This window comes from Vicugna pacos, chromosome 10, assembly GCF_048564905.1.
Source record: "Vicugna pacos chromosome 10, VicPac4, whole genome shotgun sequence".
NCBI lineage: Eukaryota > Metazoa > Chordata > Mammalia > Artiodactyla > Camelidae > Vicugna > Vicugna pacos.
Genome location: NC_132996.1, coordinates 60,350,903 through 60,363,909, shown reverse-complemented (window position 1 = coordinate 60,363,909; position 13,007 = coordinate 60,350,903). Strand labels below are relative to the sequence as shown.

The 13,007-nt window shown below is 41.3% G+C and overlaps 1 protein-coding gene across 9 annotated transcripts in view; it reads left to right on the top strand.

The window, feature by feature from the left end:
- Positions 1 to 13,007, top strand: part of AMBRA1 (autophagy and beclin 1 regulator 1) — a 152,527-nt gene that overhangs the window by 25,127 nt on the left and 114,393 nt on the right. For 7 of the 9 annotated variants that reach the window (XM_015246170.3, XM_015246172.3, XM_031690612.2 and 4 more), the window contains exons 2-7: positions 2,659 to 2,912; positions 3,300 to 3,358; positions 4,031 to 4,214; positions 4,942 to 5,114; positions 6,059 to 6,125; positions 6,681 to 8,134. In XM_015246170.3, coding sequence (XP_015101656.2) covers positions 2,778 to 2,912; positions 3,300 to 3,358; positions 4,031 to 4,214; positions 4,942 to 5,114; positions 6,059 to 6,125; positions 6,681 to 8,134 — 2,072 coding nt within the window. In that variant the 5' untranslated portion in view covers positions 2,659 to 2,777. The remainder of the gene's footprint in view (positions 1 to 2,658; positions 2,913 to 3,299; positions 3,359 to 4,030; positions 4,215 to 4,941; positions 5,115 to 6,058; positions 6,126 to 6,680; positions 8,135 to 13,007) is intronic. The other 2 variants (XM_015246173.3, XM_006212296.4) reach the window with 1 other exon arrangement.

Here is a 13,007-nt window from a genome sequence, read left to right as displayed (position 1 = left end):
ACGAGGATGTGGGCTAGAGTTTGTTCCTCAGTCACTCCATAGGGAACTTCGTGCTGTATTTGACCAGGAACTTGGGGTTCTGTTTTTCTGTGGAACCTTTTTTTTTCTGTAGAATCTTTCTGGCTTTTTATGTTTTAGTATTCCAGGGAGAAGACTCCTTTCAGCACAGGCTGTAAATATTTTTCTTTCTGTATTTGGATGCATCTAGTTATGTACTTTTTAGATTGCAGCCTTTCATGAAGTGTAAAGAGCTGCTTGTTGTATGATTTTTTTACAGTAAGCATTTATTACTTTTTAAATTTAAAAAATGAAAAAAACATTGCCTTTTCTGACGATTAAATCACCTATAATCCTACCACAAAAGAGAACCATGGTTAATGTTTTTTATATTTCTTTTGTATCATTATTCTCAAAAGATTTTTTTTAACAAAATTGGGATCATACTATATATATAATTTTGTATTCTTCTTTTTTCACTTAACATGTATTTTTTCAGATTATTAAATATTTTAAAAACAAAATTTTGAATAGGTAATTTCAGGAGTACAAATGACATAAAACAGAAACACTGAGTAGTCTAACTTCCATCTTTGTCTCCATTTACCTTATCCCTTCAGTCCCTAATAAATGATCATTAATTTCTCCTTTTAATTAAAAGGTAGTGTTACTATATTTTGTTCCTTGCTTTTTCCCCCTCTTAACGATATATTTTGGAGCTCTCTTGTTGTCACTACCCAGAGACTCTTCCTTATCATAGATTAGTCATCTCATCCCCTTTAGATGGACACTTGAGTTGTCTCCAATTTTTGCTATTACAAACAATAAGAAGTAGTAATTAAAGGAAAAAAAATTAAGCATTATTCTGCTTCAGTTATTAAGAGAAAGTTTTTTACAGAAGAATGCCAGTTAATAAATGTAGAAATAATGATGGAATTAGAAAATCAACATTTTTCAGCCCTCAAAGGAAATAATTTAAGAGTCATCAGTGACTGCTAAACCATTAAGCAAAAGGTTGAAAGAGGAACAGGGTATTTACATGGTGCCAAATGTTAGCCACAGATTGCTAATTGTAAAGAGGAAAAATGCCTTAATAAAGAGAGCTCTGGCTGTTACAGTCTCAACCAAGTGATCATGTTTTGGTAAATGATTGTATAATTTACCAAGTCCCACTATGTGGAACAGTCTGAGAATATGATGTGCTGTAATACACACCATGAAGTAAGTAGATAGCATCACCTGTGAAGCATTCTTGCCCAAACCACTTAACCTACATCTACTCAGTGTTTACAGGAAATATTAGGGATAGAGAAGCAAGCTAAATGGCACTGTGAATAAATAATCAGACAAAACAAAGTTGTAAGACATTCTACAAGTCAACTGTCTTGGTCTAAAAAGCTTGTATTGTAAACAGACAAACAAACAAATATAAGCAAAACCAACCAAAAATAAAACTTGGAGGCTGTTCTAGAGTAAAAGAGACTAAAGAGATGTAACATCCAAATTCGTCGTTTGAGCTTTGATTGGATTCTGAATTTTTTAAAAGCCATCATTAAAGACTTTTTTTTTTGGACAGTTGCAGAGATTTGAATGAGGGCTGGGTGTTAAATGATAATTGGTGTGATAATGGTATTGTGGTTATGAAGCTAAATGTCCTCATTCCTAGAGGATGCACAGTGAAGTATATGGAGTTAGAGTGTCTTGATGCCTGCTGAAGCGTTTTCTTTCACAAGAAAATTAAAAACAACCCATATATGGCCATATCCCTATCCGTGGAGATAGATGAGGCAAATTTGACAGTATATTAACAGTTCTTGAGTCTAAGGGGTGAGTAGTATGTGTTTGTTCTACTGTATTTTTATCTTTTCTGTATATTTGAACTTTTTCATAATAGATTTGAAGAAACAGTGCTGCAGTGGATAAAATTTCTTTATGTATTCTTTTTAAATGCCATTTCACTGCGCTGCATATTCCATTGTATGGAGGAGCCACAAATCTTTAATTGTTGCATGTGTGGGTATTTTGCTGCTAATTGACATTTTAGTAGAATTTTTGTTTATTTTGTGACAGTTTTATGCACCTAAGAGCTTGCAGTGGGTGAGAAAAGGAAATAGAAATTTTTTTTCTTTCCTCCTCTGTTGTCTCTTCTGGAACTTTAATGGAGAAGAGAAAAAGAGAATGAGAAAGGTACCTTGAAGTAGTCCTGTGCACTTGCTTTTAGGTACGAGGTAGAATTGAAGCTGCTCTGTAAGAGTAATAGGAATTATCACCCTGTCACCTTGTCCAGTGATAAGGAGGGGTACTAGCAACCAGGGAAGCAGCACTGAGAGGGGAGTGCAGATGTCGTGTTATGATTCATGTTGTGTTTGACAAAGGTTTAGATCTTTTTGTTAGTAGCAAATTTCTTCCTGCCTGCGAAGAGAACTGCTTTAGACAATGGTCTGGTTTTTTGTTATGAGACTGAGCTATGGGGGTTATGAGAGGAATTTAAGGGTGGAATATTTTTGGAAGAAAAGTTCTGGGACGAGGGTCTTTTCTGAGAAAGGGTCATTAAGTGTGAAAAGAATAACACTTTCCTTTTTGAGCTAGAATCGTATTTACAGTGGGAAGCTTCTCTGAGTACAGAATAGATATTCTTTGACATTAATGTCCGTATCTTAGATTTCCATGAAGACAACTTACAAGGACCTGAATGGCCTCATTTTAGCTGCTTCATCGTGTGGAGCTGTTACTTGCTCCGTCTCTTCCTGTGCCTGGTGTGACAGTGGCTGCTGAGCACCATGAAGGTTGTTCCAGAGAAGAATGCTGTCCGGATACTCTGGGGGCGGGAAAGGGGCACTCGGACCTTTGGAGCTCAGCGACTTCTGCAGGAGCTGGTGGAAGATAAAACCCGGTGGATGAAATGGGAGGGCAAGGTAAGAAAAATGGGTATTCTCCACATTGTAGGGTGACAGTAGAACGGAACCTTAGAATAGGTTAATGACATAAAGTTGGAACATAATTTGTTTTGTGTAGGAGAATTGATAGATCTAACAGGGTTTTGTGGGGGGTGTTTTTGTTTTTGTTTTTGTTTTTACAGATTTGGAAGAATGAATGGGCTAGAAATAGCTTTTTTCCTTCAGAGCTAGACATTTTTCCTAAAGGTAGTTTAGATTTGTCTTTTTCAATTTGTAGGTTAATCATTGATTCCAGCTTTTAGATACGTACTGTAAATATTAATCTAGGATGGTTTGCTGCTTTTGAGATAGAGTAAGCCATAGTTTATACATAAATAATGTCTTTTAACTTTGTTTGTTTCCCAGAGAGTAGAACTGCCGGATAGTCCACGTTCTACCTTTTTACTGGCCTTCAGCCCAGACAGGTACCTAGTACTTACCTATAACGTTACCTAAGACTTGTGATAGCATTGCTTTCTGTGTGTTTGGCCTAGCTTGATCTTCTGAGTGAGATCCTTAAAGGCTCTTTGAAGCACTGAATGAACAGAGCTTTGCCAATGTTACCAGATTGGGAAAGAAAGTAGATGAGCAGTGCTAACCATAAAAATCATGGGAATAAGCAAAGGAACCTATGAATATTGAGGATCAAAACTCAAAAAGTTTTTCAATAATAATCCTTTGCCTGTGTGATACAGGCCACCAACAGTGTGATTGTTTTCTCTGCTGGAAAAAATACTCTCTGAACGGGTTATATGTCATTTGGGGACAGTATGGAGAAGCCAAAAGCTTTTAGAGATCAGAATGTTTCTGTTGTTTGTAATGGCCAGGGTGTATTTTTTTCACGCTGGTTTGTAGAATAGTGTCACTTTTCTTTTTTCTTTTTCTCTTCTTTTTTTTTAATTTAAAAAATTTTGGGGGAGGTAATTAGGTTTAGTTATTTATTTTTTGGAGGAGGTACTGGGGATTGAACCCAGGACCTTGTGTATACTAAGCATACATTCTACCACTTGAGCTATACCCTCCCTCAGTGTCAATTTTCTATGTTGTCCAAAGCTCTCACATGCTTCACATTTACTTCCTACTCTTTGATTCCGTAGGACTCTCTTGGCCTCCACCCATGTAAACCATAATATCTATATCACGGAGGTGAAGACAGGCAAGTGTGTTCACTCTCTAATTGGACACCGCCGCACTCCATGGTGTGTCACTTTTCACCCCACCATTTCAGGCCTTATTGCTTCTGGCTGCCTAGATGGGGAGGTTAGGATCTGGGATTTACATGTAAGTGTTTCCTTTTCTTTGATATTCTTTTTTTTTTTTTAAATAGAGGTACTGGGGATTGAACCCAGAACCTCATGCATGCTAAGCACACACTGTACCATTGAGCTGTACCCCACCTTTGGTATTCTAAATGCAGAGACTTGTTTACCATTGGGTTCTTAACTCTGAAGGAGAGATTAGCCAGATTTCTAGGACTATATGTAAGTAAGTGGTAGTTATTGCCCAGTTAATTGACAGGAGGTCTAGTTCATAGTCCTCCATTCTAGAATGAACACCCTATTTAACTATTCTTCCGTCAGCCCATTGGGACATAGTATAGGACACTCTAAGATGTCTTCAGGATGGACTTCTCTTGTCTTAGATCAAGGATTCTAGTACTCTGATGGTGATCATCAAAGCAGTATACTCCTTGTCCTGGTGACTGGCCGATGGGTTGCTGTGCACCATGTCGTGCATCAAGCTTTGGTTTTCACAGGCTACAAAAACAGCAGCTGTGCGAGTGCTCATTGCTTATGGATTGTAGGTGACAGAACTGAGCTGACAGTAATATTTTTCTAATAAATTGGTGACGTTGCCAGATTATTGGTTTTCTACATGGTTTTCAGAGGACATATTTAAAGTAGGCCCTAAAAGTAGTCATTTTACCTTATATGGGCCTTTTTTTTTTGACATCTCAGTCCACTCACAGCTTGTAAGCTGAGAATGTTTGGGATTTGTTCGTTCATAGGGTGGCAGTGAAAGCTGGTTCACAGATAGCAACAATGCCATTGCCTCTCTGGCTTTCCACCCAACGGCTCAGCTCCTGCTGATTGCCACTGCCAACGAGATCCACTTCTGGGATTGGAGTCGACGGGAGCCCTTTGCAGTGGTGAAGACAGCTAGTGAGATGGAACGGGTCCGGTGAGTACTCTGCCCACCAGTGATGTCTGGGGTAGGATTAACATAGTAGAGAACATTTACACACGCTTTCACCTCAGGAGACAGATTATTATCTTTGTATTATCCCTGCTTGGGTGGGGTATAATCCCTATGGCTCCTCCTACTTTTTAAGCAGCTGGCCAACCAGCTGGGGAGCTGTTTATTTTGTTCATTTTAGCTGTTCCTTGGCCTCATCTTCTGGTCTCTGTAGACAAGGGTTGTTAGAATCTTTTTCAGATTCAAAACTGTCTGGGTTTGGGATAAAGCCTTTATTTTCAGAAACCTGAAAGGTGTTCAGGTGGTAGATAGATTGGTGGGTAAATTGCTCATCCCTGGTTGTCTGTATCAAATTGGAAGATGGAGATGTAGATATGTCTCGAATCTGCTAATTGATATTTACATATTTAGCCCTGGAAATCAGTGCACATGTTGCCTGAATTGAAGTTGGTGCATTGTTTTCCTTGGGTCCTTTTGGTATTGAAGTTGAATATTAGCTGACTTTCTGGTCTTAGCTATGTACCTTGATGCTGAGACTGTTTCTTGTCACCAGCACTCATGCTTCTTGCAAATGTAGCTGCTGTGTGAGGGAAGTCCTGAGTCTGTGGCAGAGCATGGGAGCATTCTCTACTTTACTGTTCTGATGGGCTCTTAGACATGAGCAGCTATGTGTTTAATGTAGCTGCTTCCTGAGGTGGAAGCCTAATGGTTTTTGAAATTATTTTTGCAAGTGTGAGGATGTAACAAGAAGTGCCAAGCCTTATTTTTTTTAATCTGTTTGAAAGTTTTGAAAGTCTCTAGCATGAAGTTGATACCTGGGTAATCCCACAATTATAAGTAATGATTGCTAGAAACTTTCACACAGGTTTCCTCTTCTTGGTTAACACTATTTCTCTGTCCATGTCTCTGTACCTTTCTTCTGTTTTCAGTCTGGTGAGATTTGATCCTCTTGGACACTACTTACTCACAGCAATTGTTAACCCTTCTAATCAACAGGTAAGTTAGTCAGCAGTTCTAACTCCATCTAAACTGTGGAGTTACTTTCTCAACTAGTGCTCTAATTCAAATTATACTGGACTTTAATTTTCAATGCCCAAGTGTGTCTTTCCAGTCAAGATTCAGAACTAGCTTCAGACTGTGTATTCAGAGTTACAGCCATAATCTTGACAGAGGAGTCTATTCTGAAACCCCTGGGTGATCGTCTCATTAGAAGTAACCAGCCAGTGTTGGATAGCGCGTCATTCATGTGCCTCTGGCTGGTTGACATTTTGCTTCCCCTTGCTGCCTCCGTATAATGGAGATGCCTTTTATAAGAGAATTGGTTTGCCAGCTATATTCATTCAGAAATGTTGCTAATTGGAGGTGAATAATTTAATACTGTATGATGATTCTGAATCTGGAACCAGTTAGTCCTTCAGGGGTGGAGTTGTTACCTGTCTGTGAAGTTTGTTTTCGTTGGATGATTACCAGTAGTTAATTTCTCTTGATTTACCTGGAAGTTCTAGCTAACTGCCTGGCTCTACCCTCGCCCCACCTTGGTCCACGTTGCAGGGTGATGACGAACCAGAGATCCCCATAGATGGAACAGAATTATCCCACTACCGTCAGCGTGCCCTCCTGCAATCACAGCCAGTGCGCCGGACGCCTCTCCTCCACAATTTCCTGCACATGCTGTCCTGCCGCTCCTCTGGCATCCAGGTGGGAGAGCAAAGCACAGTGCAAGATTCTGCTACCCCCTCACCCCCACCGCCTCCCCCTCAGCCCTCCACGGAGCGCCCCAGGACTTCCGCTTACATCAGGCTCCGACAGCGGGTCAGTTACCCCACAGCCGAGTGCTGCCAGCACCTTGGGATCCTGTGCCTTTGCAGCCGCTGCTCTGGCACTCGAGTTCCTTCCCTCTTGCCACACCAGGACAGTGTCCCCCCTGCTTCTGCCAGGGCTACTACCCCTTCCTTTTCTTTTGTACAGACCGAGCCCTTCCATCCCCCGGAGCAGGCTTCGTCAACGCAGCAGGACCAGGGCCTCCTGAACCGGCCGTCTGCCTTCAGTACAGTCCAGAGCAGCACTGCCGGTAACACGCTCCGCAACCTCAGTCTGGGTCCCACTCGTCGCTCTTTGGGTGGCCCTCTGTCTAGCCATCCTTCTAGGTATCACCGAGAACTAGCTCCCGGGCTGACCGGATCTGAGTGGACCAGGACAGTGCTCAGTCTGAACTCCCGCTCTGAGGCGGAATCCATGCCCCCGCCCAGGACCAGTGCCTCTTCAGTGAGTTTGCTGTCTGTGCTGAGACAGCAAGAAGGTGGCTCTCAAGCATCTGTGTACACTTCAGCCACAGAAGGGAGGGGTTTTCCAGCTTCGGGGTTGGCAGCTGAGTCAGATGGAGGGAACAGCTCCAGCCAAAACAACACGGGCAGCATTCGCCATGAGCTTCAATGTGACCTGAGACGCTTCTTTTTGGAGTATGACCGGCTTCAGGAGCTGGACCAGAGCCTGAGTGGGGAAGCCCCCCAGGCACAACAGGCCCAGGAAATGCTCAACAATAACATTGAATCTGAGAGGCCAGGCCCCTCCCACCAGCCCACCCCGCACAGCAGTGAGAACAACTCCAACCTGTCCCGTGGCCACCTGAACCGCTGCCGGGCTTGCCACAATCTCCTGACCTTCAACAACGATACCCTGCGCTGGGAAAGAAGCACACCTAACTACTCCTCTGGCGAGGCCAGCTCTTCCTGGCAAGTCCCCAGTACCTTTGAGGGCATGCCCTCGAGTGGCAGCCAGTTGCCACCTCTTGAGCGGACTGAGGGCCAAACGCCCAGCTCCAGCAGGCTGGAGTTGAGCAGCTCTGCTAGTCCGCAGGAGGAGAGGACTGTGGGGGTGGCCTTCAACCAGGAGACAGGCCACTGGGAACGAATTTATACCCAGTCCAGCAGATCTGGAACTGTGTCACAGGAGGCCTTACATCAGGATATGCCTGAGGAAAGCTCTGAGGAAGATTCACTCAGGAGGTGAGCAGATGCTTTCCTGTCTTCTCCTGCATCCCTTACTCTTCTCCTGACATCTTTTCCTTCAATCCTGTAGCTGTTGTGGTTGGATCTGGAGTGTCTGGGATCTGTGCATCTGGTTCTGATCTCCCTAGCTTTCATTGCGTCTTCTTGGAAAATCTTGCTCTGGTGGCAGAAAGTGGAGGCCTGGCAGTATGAGTCAGGTGACTCTGCTAGCTCCTTTTCTGGCTAAGCTCACGTGACCTTTAGCTTTAAAGGAAAATTGTAGATGGGGTTAGAGAGGCATGAGGAGGTAAAACTATTGACTTCCACTGCCCTGCTTTTTGACTTTTTTGAAGGATTGTATGTGCAGGACTAGTTATTGTGAGATAACAGAAATGTCCCAGAGGGCCTAGGAAAAAGGGAACCCTGCTTGGGACAGATTAGTGTATTGGGTCTTTGATTGTGTTGCTTTGGACAACTTTGTTCATCTCTAAAACCTTATCTTTTGAAACACTGCAGCTTGACAAAGGAAAAGAAAATAATATGTATATGTGTCAAGGAAAGTGCTTTTTTTTTTTTTCGGAGATACATATTTTTTGGACAGCAAGTTAGTTGCTTAGTTAAGATTCTTTGAGTAGATCTTCCAGATGGACATTGACATTCACCTCGGGGCAGAGAAGAAAAGAATTCATAGAAGGAAGGCCTCTCCATACTCGGATCTGCTTCCCAGGCAACTCTTTCATGGAAGAAAGAAAGTGGGCGTAGCTAATCGCCCACCATATACTCCATGTATGGCTGTGAGCACAGCTATCTCAATTTATTAGGGACTTCTTTCTGTAATTCTGTAAAGGTCAAATCTAGCGTAATCACCAACTCCCAGAATATGCCTGTTGGATCCAAACAGCATATTGCTCTGCATTACATCCTCTGTTGAAGCAACTGAAATTTCTCTGACATAAGCTTCTCACAAGGGTGGGAATATGGATTGTGCACATAATGTACTTGTTATTTTGGGAGTATGCTTTAGAGAGTTATACAGCTAAGAAGTATTTGTTGAATTACATTTTTTCCAGCACTGTACTAGGCACTATCAGGAATACAAAAGAAATCTGATACCTAGTCTTAGCCCACTGGCAGTATACAGTATTGTAGAGGCAAGACTTATTTACAAGTAATTATATAAAAAATGTAGATGAGCCAAATGCTTCATTGTATGGTTCTGAGGTTAAACGTAGCCTAATTTCAGAGAAAGGGAAGTATCGTGAAAGAAGGCTTTACAAAATCAAATCTTGAAAGATGGGTAGGTTTGGAAAGGGAAAGACCTCTTTATTTTAGGGGAATAACATATGCTTAGGATAGGAAAGGGCATGGTGAATTCAAGGGCAGTGACTAACAAGAACACAGGGAGACTTGGTCAGATATAGATAGATAAAGAAAGATAGACAAAGTAATTGAGGTTGTTACTATACCGGATCAGTTCTGGATTAACAAATGAATTCCCAGGTTTGGAATATTTTGCTTTACTCTGATGGTCCATATTGGAAGCCTGGGACTCTGTTCTTCCTTCTTGTCAAGAGAGGTGAGAAGGTAACAAGCATAGTGCCTGACACATAGTAGGCATTCAGAAAGTTTATTAAAGGTAGCCATAAAAGGACTATCTTCAATTATTGGTCTAAAAGCCTACTAATGTCTGTTTCACTAGCATCAGTGGGCTTGTGGTCAGCCTTTGTCCATTCTGTTCTAGCAGTACTTCTTCATGTATTGCTGTTCTGAGAAATACCTGAGTCATTTAAAATAAACTCTGGTAATAATTAGAGATACCAATTACTGAGGGCCTGAGTGTGTTCTAGCTTTGCATTAATTATTTCTAATTTCCACAGTAACTCTGTGCAAGGCAGGTATTAAATTTCTTATCTTACAGTTGAGGAAAGGGTGGCTCAGAGAAGTCAAGTTTCTTGTTAAAGGTCATGGGCAGTAGGTCTCTGAGTGGGGATATGAACTCTGGTGTGCGTAACTAAAGATTTTTCCAAGCTGCCCTCCATCATATATTTCTTAAAGTGATAATCTCATTTTTAGGTGAACCATTTTTATGTTTTCCTTTTCTTTTAACTTTTATTTTAATAGAGATCTTCAAACATATAAAATGAAGAGAAAAGTAGTATAAGTGAACTCCCATATATCTATCACCTGACTTCAAAAATTATCAACACTTGTCTATATCTGCTACCCATTCCCCCCCAACCCAAACATCATATAATTTTGTCTGGAAATACTCCAATATGTTTCTCTAGAGCAGTGCTGTCTAATTAAATGTTCTATATCTGTGCTGTCCAGTGTAGTAGCTACCAGCCACATGTGGCTCTTAAACATTTGAAATGTGGCTAGTGTGATCTGAGGAAGAATATTTAAATTTTCATTAATTTAAATGTGGACAGCCACCTGTGACTAAGATATGACTAATCACTTCTTAATAAAGTAGGCCATTTAAAACCCAGAAACTGGGGAGTGAATATAGCTCAGTGGTAGAGAACATGCTTAGCATGCATGAGATCCTGGATGCAATCCCCAGTACCTTCATTAAAAAAAAAAACAAAACAGAAACTATTAAGGATCTATCAGAAAGTTTTGTAGACAAAAAGTAGTATGTGTTTGTGGTTTAAATTAAAAAGTTCAAGCATTTAGAAATGAATGCTGTAGAAAATGAAGTCCCTTGTCATCTTGCTGTAAACAATTTTACATATATGTTTTCTTATTTTCAAATATGCAAATACACAATTCTTTCTATAAAATAGTGTATTCATGCAGTGGTTACATTCTTTATGGAGTTGCTTTTCAGATAAGCTTAAACGAGGTATACCATAAGGGTTGACTACTCAAAAATGAGGTATATTATAAAATATTCAGTGTGCACACCCATTAAAGAAGGGCCACCACTTTCTCATAAATTGAGTGGCTGCATTCTGATATGTCACTAATATGTACATGTGTTAATCAGCATCTGCTGCTGGCTCCGGAAGGTCTGATCTCTAGCTGATGAACGGCCCTTGCTTGGATTTCCCCAGCAGGTGTCACTGTTGGGCTGTTACTGCTGCTGGGCTAGGCTGGCAGGGAAGAGGTGTCTTACTGGCTGTGTGGGGGCGCATGCATCCACTTGAAGGGAGGGGGTTTTATTCTTTGGCATTGTGGTAGGAGATAGACTAAGGAAGCATGTTTTGATCCTTGGTGCTGCAGATATAATCAGTAGTATTTGCTAATAGTGAGAATATTAAGCAAAAGTATGTATTTCAGTATAGCTCTGTGTTACTGAGCAGTGATAACCAGTTCATGACTTATCTCCTTTAGCCTTTGGGCGATGGAGAGTGAGCTGTCTGCATAGTGTGGCTCCAGATTACAATTTATAACTTGGATAGTAGGCCCTTTGCTTCACCGTGAGAAACTTCTTTTGGGGTCTGATAGCCTAGGATTTAGCAGGGCTAAATTTGTGGCTCCTTGTGGCAAAAGTCCCTGTGGCCTTGAAAGGCTGGTACTAGGAAAAAGAAAATTATTTACATAGCATCTTAAAACTGGAGAAAACCTATATTTTATTTAGTCCAGTGTCTTCTTTTTTAATTGATGAGAAAACTTAGATGCAGAGAGGGGAAGTGACTTTTCAGAGGATTCAAACCCTTGGGTCCTAAAGAGGGCACTCTTCCCTCCTCTTCATTTGAAATTAGTGCTTGCATACATCAATTTTCTCTGCCAAAATCTCTATTGCTCCTCCAGATCATTGCCTGAGGGGGCTCTTCAGTCAACTTTCTTTGTAAGAAATTGGAACTCCTATAGACCATTTGTAATTATTGTCTCTGGGTAAATGTAATCAATGTGATGTTTCTAGGGATACTGGAGAAACACTGTTTTAGTTATTTGCCCATAGAACTGCATTGATTAGTCCTTTTAAAGTGATCCCAGTTAGGGAAATTCACTGTTAAAATCTCAACTAGTAGGGGATCAAATTTGGGCTAAATCTTCCCTAACTAAATAGTTTCTGCAATTCCTTCTTCAGATAGGTGACAAGGCGTTGGTTCTGAAGTCTTTACTAAGATTGAGTATGTTCTGAGAACAGATGTCTTTTGATCTGTACTTTTCCCTTATAGTAGATGAAGACTGGGGAAGACATTCATGGTTATAAGCCTAAAATTTGGTCCAGAACCTCGAAGGTTATAATTGAAAGCCCTCGTGAGATTTCTACATCTTTTTATATCTGTTTGTGAGGGGATTGCTTTGTTGGAGCAGCCTGAAGCCTCTTGAGGCTTTATGGGCGGACTAACTTGCTTGATCCCTCAATCCCTCAGCTCTAGTCACATGGGGATTCTCCAGGGAGCTGCAGCAGAGCATCATTGATGGAGGGAAATACATGAATGGATATGTCCATAGGGCTAGTCACGGGTCCACAGGAGGGAGAAGGCAAACTAGAAATTAGGAACGTACCAGTATTCTCAGCATGGTTGTAATATAGACTGGAGTCCAGCTGAAGTAGTTCTTCTATGCCACTGACCTGAGTCTAAAGGGTTTCTACATCCAAGACTGCTCTCAGTTTCTTTGGATAGGGAGTGTACTGAATTTATTATTCAAAATCCAATACAGCTGTCACTTTTTCCTTTGGGAAATCTTCTCTGACTGCCCCGAATAACTTTCTCTTCTTGGCTGCTTATATACTGTACTGCATGTAGATACTTCCTTGTAGCATCGCACCCACGACAGAGAAGTATTTGTTTCCCTTTCTGTCAGTGAGCTCCCTGAAGGCAGATTGTGTCTATATCCCTGCTGTACCTAGAGTGCTACCTGGCACATAGTAGTGCTCAGTAAATGTTAGTCGAATTGAACAAATGGAATTGGAATTATATCCCCTACAATT